At 42.2% G+C, this 13,661-nt stretch overlaps 1 protein-coding gene across 1 annotated transcript in view; it reads right to left on the bottom strand.

Annotated features, from left to right (window-relative positions):
* Positions 1-13,364, bottom strand: part of erbb2 (erb-b2 receptor tyrosine kinase 2) — a gene marked incomplete at its 3' end in the record, with an annotated part of 112,743 nt that extends 99,379 nt beyond the window's left edge. The window contains exon 1 of the mRNA XM_084322918.1: positions 13,087-13,364. Within this exon, the coding sequence (XP_084179044.1) occupies positions 13,087-13,174 (88 nt within the window). The 5' untranslated portion in view covers positions 13,175-13,364. The remainder of the gene's footprint in view (positions 1-13,086) is intronic.
* Between the last annotated feature and the right edge of the window lie 297 nt (positions 13,365-13,661).

Raw genomic sequence — 13,661 nt, forward strand, 5'->3', positions numbered from 1 at the left:
TGTCTTAACGTTACCTAGCGGGCTAGCAGTAGCTACAGATAGCTCCTGATATCAATGTCTTATAACATTGATTCAATGCGTATTGTAGCTGAGGGCTTTATGAATGTGATTTTACCAAAGAACCCTAACATTATACCAATAGGGTCCAGCTGCAGCGCCGGAGAATCCTTGCATGCTGAATGTAGAGTATTAGTATAGGGTCCCGCTGCAGCACAGGAGAATCCTTTTTGGAGCTGGAGGCTACTAGAGTACACACAGACAGTGGAGCTGTTTGCAGATAGCGAGCATTTTGACTTATTGCGTGGTGGCGATGTCTCGCAGATAATACAACTACAACTTCAAGTATGATTATATAATATATATTTTATTTAAAAAAAAATTTATATAAAATATATATATATATATATATTTTTTTTAATCAAAAGAAATTTGGCAGGTAAGAAATATGCTTGGCGGGTAGATTCTTCCCATCTACCCGCCACTGGCCGGTGAGTCAAAAAGTTAATTTCGCTCCCTGGCTGCGCAGGTGAAAAGATGCGACTGCTGTTACCTCAAGTACCGGAGGGGACTTGTGCTATGTATGACTTGGTCCACATTGCAGCCGGCTTGTGGGAGGCAAGAAACAGCGTCCGTGACAGGGGAGGGTTGGATTGGATGATACGAAATTGGGATGGGAGAAAATATATAGAAAAATGGGAGAAAAAGTAGATTAAAAAAAAAAACGTTTGTTGGTTTCCTTAAACATATATACGTGAATGAACAAAAATAAGAAAGAAAAATAATAAAAGAAAATCAAATATATATATAGCATGCGATCAATCGATCTGGATTTTTCTTTAAAATGCCCCATCCCTAGTGCATACTAAGGGATCAACATCTGTGCAAAGTGTCAGGGGCTTTTCTAGCCCCCCTTAACTGATTTTCGAGGGCATTTTGCCCCAAGCCCCCCTTAATTTCGAACCCTGGTGTATAGTGTGTGTGTGTGTGTGTGTATAGTGTGTGTGTGCGTGTGTGCGTGTGTGTGTGTAGTAGGCAGTGGGTTGTGAAAAAGGAACGTTCTGCACAAAGACGTCAGACAAAGCGTTTCCACTCAACGTGCTTTAATGAGCGATTATGAACCAATTATTCTGGACTCCAGAGACACTGAGACCTGCAGAGACACTGAGACACTGAGACCTGCAGAGACACTGAGACCTGCAGAGACACTGAGACAGAGACACTGAGACACTGAGACCTGCAGAGACGCAGAGACACTGAGACACTGAGACCTGCAGAGACACTGAGACACTGAGACTCTGAGACTCTGAGACTCTGAGACTCTGACACAGAGACTCTGAGACTCTGACACAGAGACACAGAGACACTGAGACTCTGAGACTCTGAGACCTGCAGAGACACAGAGACACAGAGACACAGAGACACTGAGACACAGAGACACAGAGACACAGAGACACAGAGACACTGAGACACTGAGACCTGCAGAGACCTACTGAGACCTGCAGAGACACTGAGACAGAGACACTGAGACTCTGAGACACTGAGACCTGCAGAGACGCAGAGACACTGAGACTCTTGAGACTCTGAGACACTGAGACTCTGAGACTCAGACTCTGAGACCTGCAGAGACACTGAGACACAGAGACGCAGAGACACTGAGACCTGCAGAGACGCAGAGACACTGAGACCTGCAGAGACGCAGAGATACTGAGACACTGAGTCTGAGACTCTGAGACCTGCAGAGACACTGAGACACAGAGACAGAGACGCAGAGACACTGAGACCTGCAGAGACGCAGAGACACTGAGACCTACAGAGACACTGAGACACAGACCTGCAGAGACACTGAGACCTGCAGAGACACTCAGACACTGAGACCTGCAGAGACACTGAGACCTACTGAGACACTGAGACCTGCAGAGACACTGAGACCTGCAGAGACACTGAGACACTGAGACACTGAGACCTGCAGAGACACTGAGACACTGAGACCTGCAGACACACAGACACAGAGACACTGAGACCTGCAGAGACACTGAGACCTGCAGACACACTGAGACACAGAGACACTGAGACCTGCAGAGACACTGAGACACTGATACCCGCAGAGACACTGAGACACTGAGACACTGAGACCTGCAGAGACACTGAGACCTGCAGAGACACTGAGACCTGCAGAGACACTGAGACCTGCAGAGACACTGAGACACTGACACTGAGACCTGCAGAGACACTGAGACCTGCAGAGACACTATAGATATACCAGGTACTGTATAGGGATGGGAATCGAAAACCGGTTCCCGTTGGGAACCGGTTCCTAATTGGCCGATGCCTGGAACCGTGTGGCTCCTGTGACTTTCGATTCCCTTATCGCTGCCAGGTTTTTCCTACAGTTGCGCGCGTTAGCATGTAGCCATGGCAGACTCTATTTGATTCCTTAAGGGCTCGAAATTGCCTGGCTTTTGGTCATATGCTCCCGAAATGCTCCCGCTGTTTGGCTACTTCTATGTGCAGTGAAAACTACTTGAATGCTTTAGAACATGGTCATTGATTTAGTTTAGGGTGAGCTAAAATTAGCCGCGGAGCTATCGCTAGCTAACGTGAGCTAACGCTATTTAATCAAGCTCACAAAGAGAGATAAACAGCTGACAGCGGATAGTACAGGTACAAATACAATAAAACAGCGGGTGGGGACTGTTGTGTAAACATTGTACTCTTTAGTTCACATATAATAAGAGCCGGATTGTTTATTTACTAAGTCTCTACTCTGAGTCCGTCAGACAGGAAGTACCATGGTGCAACATACAAATGTGTCCGTGTAGCAACACAAGCCAATACCTACAGGACAGGGGCCCGGGGAGGGAGCTCTGTGTGTCTGTGTGTGTGTGTGAGACAGAAGTCAAGAGGAATAACGACTGTTATTCAATAGATTAAATTAGTTTAAGAATAAAAAAATAAATACATTTTAAGAGAATCTCAAATACATTATTTTATTTAAGTGTAGGCTATAGTTAATGTTTTATTTTTTGTATTTTTCTGACATGGTAAATGGCTGCTTTTTTATATAGCGCTTTTATCCAAAGCGCTTTACAATTTGTTCCTTACATTTTACCCAATCACTCACACATTCACACAACGACGGCGCAGGCAACCATGCAAGGTGCCAACCTGCTCATCGGGAGCAGTTAGGGGTTAAGTGTCTTGCTCAAGGACACATCGACACGCTGCCCGGGAGGAGCGGGAATCGAACCGGGAACCTCCGGATTGCCAGACGACTGCTCTACCTCCCGAGCCACTGTCGCCCCTGACATGGGGGCTCAACAATAAATGACAATCAGAAATGTCAAGTTGCATGTTGTTATTCTAACCAGCTTAGTTCTGTTGCATTTCCAATTTATTTATTTAAATTATAAATTGATCAGGTATTGATAAGAGAATCGATAAAGAATCGAATCGATAAGCAGAATCGATAATGGAATCGTATCGATAAAATCCTATCAATTCCCATTCCTAGTACTGTATGTAGTTAGAGGGGACTGTGTAGTCCCAAACAGGAGGTCTGCTTTTAGTCAGGTAGCCTTTTCCGTGAGAGCAGCCCACACCTGGAACAGTCTGCCAACACGGCTCAGGGAGTATCAAAGATACATTTCATTTAAATCAAACTTAAAATCATGGTTGAGAGATGGTCAAGTGTGCAACCATTTTTACTGAGGGGTTGTGATGTATTTTAATGTATTTATTTTAATGTATTTTAGTGTATTAGGTAACCTACTGATTCCTACTGTGTCTTAATTATTGTAGTGCTCATGTCACCTGCCCCAGAGACTACAGTTGAAAATTAGCCAACCTGGCTAAACTGGCATATTTACAGTCAAATGTTCCTTAATTAATATGCACTGTCTCTGTATTTTAAACCAATAAATACAAAAAAATACTCTAAGACCTGCAGAGACACTAAGACCTCCACGCAGCAGAGCAGACCAACCTGTTTCTCTGAACAATGTGTTTGTATTTGGAAATCACGTAACCTGTGTGACTGACGACTGCTCCTGTGTGTGTGTGTGTGTGTGTGTGTGTGTGTGTGTGTGTGTGTGTGTCCATGCGTAGGCAGACTTAAACCAAAACAAACAATTCACCACACATGGCCGCCAGGATGTGCTCTGGTTGAAGCAGTAGTTCTGGGTGGGAGCGAGTAGTAAAGGTTGTTTCTTATCATCATTAGGGTGGTTGCCTCTTGGGTCGGCAGCTCCCAGGTCTCTGGCGCGCTACTCCTACCACACTCAGGGGGGGGGGGCACCGGGTCAGGGGTAAATGTATCTATGTTCCAGTTGTATGTACTGTAGAGCTTAATACACTCTGTACTGTCTGATCACAAATACCACCAGCCTGGTTGTGTGGCAATAAATAAAGGAATCTTGAATGTCTGCTGGAAACGTCTAGTTCTCATTATTCTTGTCTATCATCCCAAAAGAAAATACATTTGAATATCTCATACAAGCCTCCTCGGTATATATAGTGTAATTTCAGTGCACATCGATAAATGCACGGGTCTACGAGGAGGATGGCTCTACGCGGAGGACGGCTCTACGAGGAGGACGGCTCTACGCGGAGGGCTGGGTGTTGGTCGTCTCTCTTGTTGCCTGGTGATGAATCAGAGCTGCTGAAGGTCAGTGTGAGCTTACTGGTGCAGCTGAGGAAGACCTCTGTGGCTGCGTTCACACTGCAGACCAAAAGTGGCCCAAATCTGATTTCCTTGCTCATAATCTCGTCGCTGGCGGAAGAAAACCTTGTATCTCCAAAAATCAAATTTTTCAGGAGATGGAAAAAAATGAACACAGATTTTTTTTATCCACTTTTTCAATTTTTTCTCCCATTCCGATTTCGCTGTGCCAATTCTCCCCTCCCCTGTCTCTCTCTGCCAATTGAGTTAGTATGACGGCCGGCCCAAGCCGGAGGCAACGCCGACAGCCGGATTCGAACCCGGTGTCTCTTGCGTTGGTGACGAGCGCAATGTCCGCTGCGCCACACAGCCACCAAACTAACACAGATTTGAGGGCGAATAGAGTTACGAGGTTTAGACAGATGATCGGTTTAATGCTTTCCCATTGTGTAGACTTTGTAAAACCACACACACATATGGAGGATGTCTACTGAGTTGATTTATATAAAAATTCATTATTATTATTATTATTATTATTATTTTTTTTTTAAATGGAGTTACAAGGTTTTCTTCCGCCAGCCAGCGACGACGTGTGACTCGGATCCGATTTTTTTTCAATTCCTAAATCAGATACAGGTCTGAACGTCATGTGACTTTCATGCAACTTTTACGTCACTCTCTAGATTGACGTTTTTGTCACAATTTCTTTACGTCCATCTTTTTTATTGTTAATTTGCGCATGCGGGTCAGTTCAGGAGCAGTGACCGGTTCACACTGGTATCTGATATTGGCCACATTTAAAAGATAATGTGAACAGCCAAACATGGGGGACCCTGATGTAAACAAGACGAAAGTCTCTCTCTGGTCTGCATCCCCTTAACAATTGTGTGTATTGAGCTGTACTGTACCCATTCTGCAATCTGTTAATACAATGTTCAATCAATCTGAGCAATATATGAGAATTGCGCACCAAGGCCTGCAGTCTGAACGCAGCCTATAGGCTGCAAGATACATTCAAGGGATGTTCTAATGCAGATACAATTAAAATGTTGATTATCTACATTCACACTCCAGGTTTTAATGCTCAATTCTGATTTATTGCTCAGATCTAAATTTCTCTTTTGTTTAGAAGATGGACGTAAACATGGAGGACACTGAAGTCAACAGTTTAGGTTTAATTTATAAGTTGAATGCAGTGGAGGCCAGCTAATTAAAAGAAATCAGACCTGTATCTCTGATTTGTTTTAATTAGCTGGCCTCCACTGCCTTCACCACGTTATGAAAGTGACCCAAATCAGAATTTGAACAGATCAGATTCCACGCGAGTCGAATATGAGCAAAGAAACTAACAGATTTGGACCAACTGTCTGCAACAAAGTAGTCTGGAAAAGGTTCACTCGATAAAAAAATAACCAGAGCAAGGAGGCCCTAATGAAGATGTTTTTAAGAGGCTAATAAACACACACAAAATGTATATGGTGCAACGAAACTACATCATTATTGATAAGCTAAGCTACCTCCTTATACTACATCATTATTGGTAAGCTACCTCCTTACTGTACAAGCAAAACTGTACATTGGAATATTGACAAAACCATACTTGGTCATTTACTGTACATTGGAGGGGGTTGGGTTAGGACATTTACAGGGGCCAGTTTCGAATTGCAGTCTCCCGTAGGTGTTCTTTGAGAGTGGTTTTGAAAGTGGGTAGTGATTCACATTCCTTTACAGCTTTGGGTAGGGCGTTCCACATTGATGTGGCATAATTGCTAAACGTGTTTAGTCCCTTGTTTGAGCCGAATCTGGGTTTAACATGATTTGTGGAGCTCCCTCTGGTGTTGATCGTGGTATTCACTGACCTTTGGGAAGTATTTTGACATGTACATGGGTACCTTGGTCGTGTAGTGTATCTTGTAGACCAGGCCCATTGCAAGTTGCTGTACTCTGTCATCTACTCTAAGCCATCCTAGGTTGTCAAAGTGGGCAGGCGTGAGGTGGGTTCTAGGAGTAAGGTCAAGCAGTAGTCTGACCAGTTTGTTTTGACATGTTTGTAATTTTGTTTTTAGCGCCTTTGAGGTGCTTTGGTCGTAGTACCCTTGAATGAGTGCTCCTGCCAGAGTCTTCAGGGTATTCTTGTTTACCAGAGAGGAGATCCTCAGTTGCCTTTCGAGTTTAAATAAATGTTTGAAATTAAATGAAATGAAACTGGCAATAGCCTCCGTGTCCTAATAGGATGTCCTTACCAGAGCTATCATGCTCAAGCAGAGTGGTTTGTTTTGCATGTGCAGTTTGCTGTGTGATATCATTGCAAGCAGCCTAGCTCCAAGTGTCCCCTCTATAATAAGACAATGTCCTCTTTAGTGCTACAAGTGAATAATTGACCTCGTCATGAGTCCTTGCTGCACACAATGCACGGACTGTTGTTGGATTTGTTTTTGTTTACGACGAGCTTCAGCCTAGTAATAGCTAGCACATTGTACTCATTGTCACCTAAGTTGCAAAGCAGGTTCTCACATTTCTTCTCTCAAGAGTTTCAGCGGATCCTGCATCACTTGAATTTAACACACTACCACTTATTGCCTGGTTTGTTTTGCACAGAACTTTGCAGCAAACGGGCTACTGGAGGTGATCCGGAGGTTTGGACGGAACTTCTCCTGGATCAGGGTCACACACTGCTTCGGTCTCCAGACAGGTGGGATTTATTTCCCCCTAAATCCCAACGAGCCATGGTTGATTGATTGAAAACTTTATTAACAGATTGCAGAATGGGTACAGACAGTACAGTACAGCTCAATACATACAATTGTTAAGGGGATGCAGACCAGAGAAAGACTTTCGTCTTGTTTACATCAGGGTCCCCCATTTCATTTCATCATAACATATATCATATGACATACAGATAGACAGTACTGCTACATCCAGTGTTCGAATTATGAGGGGGCCAATGGGGGCTCAGCCCCCATAGCTATAGTCTGAGCCCCCATAGTCAAGACCCCCTGTGGGGGTCTCTCAAAAAATTTATATAATTTTTTTTTTTTTTTTTTTACGAATTAGTATTATTTATGTTGCCTAAATAAATTGGTAATAGATCATATTTTTCTTTTCAGTTTTTAAAAGAACTGAGTAATTAATGTTGTGGAATAGGCTGCATTTCACCTCCAAGCCGCTATGCGTCACCCATGAGTTTAACGCTACTCCAACCTAGTGAAGAAGAAGCAGCAAGCAGCTGCTGTAAACAGAAAGCTGCCGGTCTGTGTCCTGCAACTAAAAACATAAACACTAAACAGTACGCCACATGCCGCCAAAAAGAAAGAAAAAAAAAAAGGCTCAACCCGCCGCAAGGCTGTACAAAGCTGGACAGCTTTGGTTTTATAAAAAGGCCAAAGACTGACGCTGTTAGTGTAGCAGCTAGCAGCGCTACTGTCACTGAAGTTGACACTGCTAGTGCTAGTACTAGTGTTAGCTCTGCTGCTCCTGTGCGCAGTGCGCCTGTTATTGTTACCGCGCCGGTTGCCACTGCCAGACCCGAGTCTCCACCACTAGACCTGGACTGCGCTGCTACTCAACCACCACAATGCTGGGGTCCGAGTCAGTGGAACTTTTGGAAAAATAAATATGACTGGTTATTTGCCAAGGAGGGATGCATTGGCTGCCTTCCATGTAAAAACGCCAAGATATTGTTAAATAAATCATTTGGAGCCCATTTGGCAGAGCAGTGGATGAATGGGACTGTGACTAGCTCTCAGAGCAAGAAGTTGAGGAAGAGAATATAGTCGTCACTACTCGCTTTGGATAAAAGAGGTCAGTGGTTTGAATCCCGGCTCTTCCAGTCTGCATGTCGGTGACATGCTGCAGTAGTTACTTTTCTTCTTGTTGTTCTAAGAAGATGCTGCTACTATTTTTCATACAGTTCTTGATTACCTGTGCACATTTGTTTATAACATTATTTATTTTGATTTATACAAGTATTTATTTTATGTTCATTTTATGTTCCCCTGTAGAGAGGAACTGAGGAGGGTAGAAAGAAAGAGAAGTCACTGCTGCTCTGTGAAAATGAGTTTGACACCCCTGTAGAGAGGAACTGAGGAGGGCAGAAAGAAAGAGAAGTCACCGCTGTAGACAACAACTGACTCAATTTTGGATCTAGAATTCTTATTTCTTGTGATAATATAAATTAGATTGGGAGAGTAGCTTAATATAAGCCTAATCTACTGGGGGAAACCTTGTTTTAACCTTTGAATAGACTGCTACCTAATAAGGTATTACACTCTTATCTTTTCTTATATAATTTTTTTTTTTTTTTTTTTTACGAATTAGTATTATTTATGTTGCCTAAATAAATTGGTAATAGATCATATTTTTCTTTTCAGTTTTTAAAAGAACTGAGTAATTAATGTTGTGGAATAGGCTGCATTTCACCTCCAAGCCGCTATGCGTCACCCATGAGTTTAACGCTACTCCAACCTAGTGAAGAAGAAGCAGCAAGCAGCTGCTGTAAACAGAAAGCTGCCGGTCTGTGTCCTGCAACTAAAAACATAAACACTAAACAGTACGCCACATGCCGCCAAAAAGAAAGAAAAAAAAAAGGCTCAACCCGCCGCAAGGCTGTACAAAGCTGGACAGCTTTGGTTTTATAAAAAGGCCAAAGACTGACGCTGTTAGTGTAGCAGCTAGCAGCGCTACTGTCACTGAAGTTGACACTGCTAGTGCTAGTACTAGTGTTAGCTCTGCTGCTCCTGTGCGCAGTGCGCCTGTTATTGTTACCGCGCCGGTTGCCACTGCCAGACCCGAGTCTCCACCACTAGACCTGGACTGCGCTGCTACTCAACCACCACAATGCTGGGGTCCGAGTCAGTGGAACTTTTGGAAAAATAAATATGACTGGTTATTTGCCAAGGAGGGATGCATTGGCTGCCTTCCATGTAAAAACGCCAAGATATTGTTAAATAAATCATTTGGAGCCCATTTGGCAGAGCAGTGGATGAATGGGACTGTGACTAGCTCTCAGAGCAAGAAGTTGAGGAAGAGAATATAGTCGTCACTACTCGCTTTGGATAAAAGAGGTCAGTGGTTTGAATCCCGGCTCTTCCAGTCTGCATGTCGGTGACATGCTGCAGTAGTTACTTTTCTTCTTGTTGTTCTAAGAAGATGCTGCTACTATTTTTCATGATTCTTGATTACCTGTGCACATTTGTTTATAACATTATTTATTTTGATTTATACAAGTATTTATTTTATGTTCATTTTATTATCAGATGATAATGTTACTTACTGTATCCTGATAAATGCTGCGGTTGTGCCATACAACTATTTATTTTCCATTAGATTATTTTGTTAGTTTTTGATTTATAAGTGCAGAGACAAATAAATGTTAATTCAAGTTCATAAATTTGGTCTAATTTTTAAAATTAAATTGTATTTTTTCAGATGCAAAATGCAAATAAGTAAATATGGCATTATATATCAGAGGTGAGTAAGAAAATGAACAAATATTGATGGTTAAGAATGAGCCTGAATAATGACATCACACAATAGTCTAATGCATAGGTGTCAAACTCATGGCCCGCGGGCCAAATGCGGCCCGCCACGTCATTTGATGTGGCCCCCCAAGAGCGCCGGTAAAAAAATAGCGGCGTTAAAATAATTGTGGGTTAATGCGTTAATAAAGCTTTGACAGCCTTAGTTATTACACATTCTTACACATACATGTGTGTTGAACATCTGAGGTATTGATGAAGTAACAAAGGAAAAAAGCCAAAAGCACTTACTCCTCAGACATTCTTTGACAATTTTACAGCCCAAAATACAAAAAAGATCCAGGCGGAATAGGTAACAAAGGGTTGAAGAAATATTGTCTGAACTGTCAGATGCAAGCTGGCTGTGTGACATAACCGAGCATCTCGCTCAATTGAATAAGAAGCTGTAGGGACGCAAACAAGTCCCACCCAAAACTTGACCAATATAGTTGTGAACTGAGACAACCCTTATTTTGTTATTTTTGAGTACAGTTACAGTTGTGTGTTCATGCAGACACATAATAGCAATTTCATTACGAATTGAAAATGGGGGACCTTGATGAAGTAAACAAGTCGAAAGTCCTTCTCTGGTCTGCATTCCCTTAACAATTGTGTGTATTGAGCTGTACTGTACTGTACCCATTCTGCAATCTGTTAATTAAAGTTAATTAAACTATCTTCCATTAGTGGCCTCTGCAAGGTTGTGTGCAGCCATTTGTTTTTGTAACATCTGCTACATCTGTCCCACGTGTTCTTTGCAGCTCAGTTGTTAGTTCTGCCCTTCTTGACTGTGACAAAAAGGTTTTGAACAAACTTAATGTCATACCTTGTATTTGATGATATTCTTCTTTGTTATTTACTTGAATGGTTTGATCATTGATTGATGGAGTAATATGGGGTTCTGATAAACTAAAATTATTTGTTAAAATAACATAAGCTAACATATATTTTTACATCTATGCAAATGCATATGCAATATGTATAACTTGAATAAGTAATAAATACAGAAACAACATGTTTAACAATATGTAAATGAGTAGCTACATTTATTTTACATTACATTAACATTAATACGGTCTTTGGCCCTTTGAGGGCAACCATAATGCTGATGTGGCCCTCTGTGAAAATGAGTTTGACACCCCTGTAGAGAGGAACTGAGGAGGGTAGAAAGAAAGAGAAGTCACTGCTGCTCTGTGAAAATGAGTTTGACACCCCTGTAGAGAGGAACTGAGGAGGGCAGAAAGAAAGAGAAGTCACCGCTGTAGACAACAACTGACTCAATTTTGGATCTAGAATTCTTATTTCTTGTGATAATATAAATTAGATTGGGAGAGTAGCTTAATATAAGCCTAATCTACTGGGGGAAACCTTGTTTTAACCTTTGAATAGACTGCTACCTAATAAGGTATTACACTCTTATCTTATGAGCTTGTATAGCACATCTGCAGACATATTGATCTAGTGTGTAGACTATTCTCTTATAGCCAACTTTTGTCATCACGACTTTATTGTTTTACAGGATAATATACTGTACCAATACTGTAGATCTGTCTCTGGGTACTTCTTCTCTTCTCTCATTTCTGGACTCTTTTTGTATCACAAACAGTACTGTATTTGCAAATCTGGTATGTCATAAATGTATCTGTACTGTCTATCTGTATGTCGTGTGTGTCATATATGTTATGATGAATTGAAAATGGGGGACCCTGAAGTAAACAAGTCGAAAGTCTTTCTCTGGTCTGCATTCCCTTAACAATTGTGTGTATTGAGCTGTACTGTACTGTACCCATTCTGCAATCTGTTAATTAAAGTTAATTAAACTATCTTCCATTAGTGGCCTCTGCAAGGTTGTGTGCAGCCATTTGTTTTTGTAACATCTGCTACATCTGTCCCACGTGTTCTTTGCAGCTCAGTTGTTAGTTCTGCCCTTCTTGACTGTGACAAAAAGGTTTTGAACAAACTTAATGTCATAGCTTGTATTTGATGATATTCTTCTTTGTTATTTACTTGAATGGTTTGATCATTGATTGATGGAGTAATATGGGGTTCTGATAAACTAAAATTATTTGTTAAAATAACATAAGCTAACATATATTTTTACATCTATGCAAATGCATATGCAATATGTATAACTTGAATAAGTAATAAATACAGAAACAACATGTTTAACAATATGTAAATTAGTAGCTACATTTATTTTACATTACATTAACATTAATACGGTCTTTGGCCCTTTGAGGGCAACCATAATGCTGATGTGGCCCTCTGTGAAAATGAGTTTGACACCCCTGGTCTAATGATTAGAATGTTGTGTGATGTCATTATTACTTAGTATTAGACTAATCCTAATGAGATATTCCTCTAAATATGACTTCGAAAACAGCCACAATTCCAGGAAAAAAAATAGTAAAAAAAAAAGATTCAGGGGGCCCCCATAGCTCTCAGGTGATAATTCGAACCCTGGCTACATCTATACATTTATGACATACCAGATGCAAATACAGTACTGTTTGTGATACAAAAATAGTTGTTTTGCACAGAACTTTGCACACGGGCTATACTGGAGGTGATCCGGAGGTTTGGACGGAACACTTCTCATGGATCACACATCACACACACTGCTTCTGTCTCCAGACAGGTGGGATCTCTTTCCCCCTAAATAAATCCCAACGAGCCATAATAACTCGACTGCTGAGGGTTGAACTGCAGCGACTCAACACAGGAATGTGCCTCTATTCTATTGTGCCGAGAATATCTCTCCCTCTCTCTTGACTAGAGTTCAACTTCACACACTTTGGGGGTAAAGAAGTGTCTTTTTTACTCGTGTTTGCTCCGTTTTCAAAAGGAACATATTATATTTCACGCCGAACAGCGACACGGAGAGAAAGCAGCAGCAGCAGCGACATGACGCACCTTCTCTGCCCAGCGCGCCCGTCGCTCCCAGCAGCAGCAGCAGCAAGACGAGGAGTCGGACAAACTGCTGCAAACTTCTCTCCTCCATCTGTGTCTGCGAGTCCCCCGGCTAGTCCATGTTGTTCCCCAGAGAGAGGGACGTGTTGTCCGTGTTTGTTGTTCTTCGACGGCGTGATTTGTTTCCTTCCTCCCGGTGACTTTCTTCTGGCACGGTTTGTTTTTCCAAAGCCGCCACCGCCAGTAAGTAACTTCCTCCCCGGAATTCCGTGCCTCTGGCTTCGCCGCCTGTTGGCAGTAAAGCGTGACAGACAGAGGCGCGGCCCCGTGAAGGCCTGCCTGCGTGTGAGTGAGTGAGTGAGGCGCGCTCCCGTGAAGGCCTGAATGGGGAGTGGCAGTTTGGGCCGATTGTGACTCGAGTTCCAAAGTTTTGACTTTTCTTAAAGGTGGAGTAGACGATTTCAGAGGCGCGAGCTTAAGGCCATGGTTACACTGCTGTAAAACAACAACGTTCTATTTTTGAATGATTACGTTTGCATGGCCAAGTTAAAAAGAAACGCCGTTTTGGCAGGAAAATG

This window comes from Notolepis coatsorum, assembly GCF_963971535.1.
Source record: "Notolepis coatsorum genome assembly, chromosome: 10".
Taxonomy (NCBI): domain Eukaryota; kingdom Metazoa; phylum Chordata; class Actinopteri; order Aulopiformes; family Paralepididae; genus Notolepis; species Notolepis coatsorum.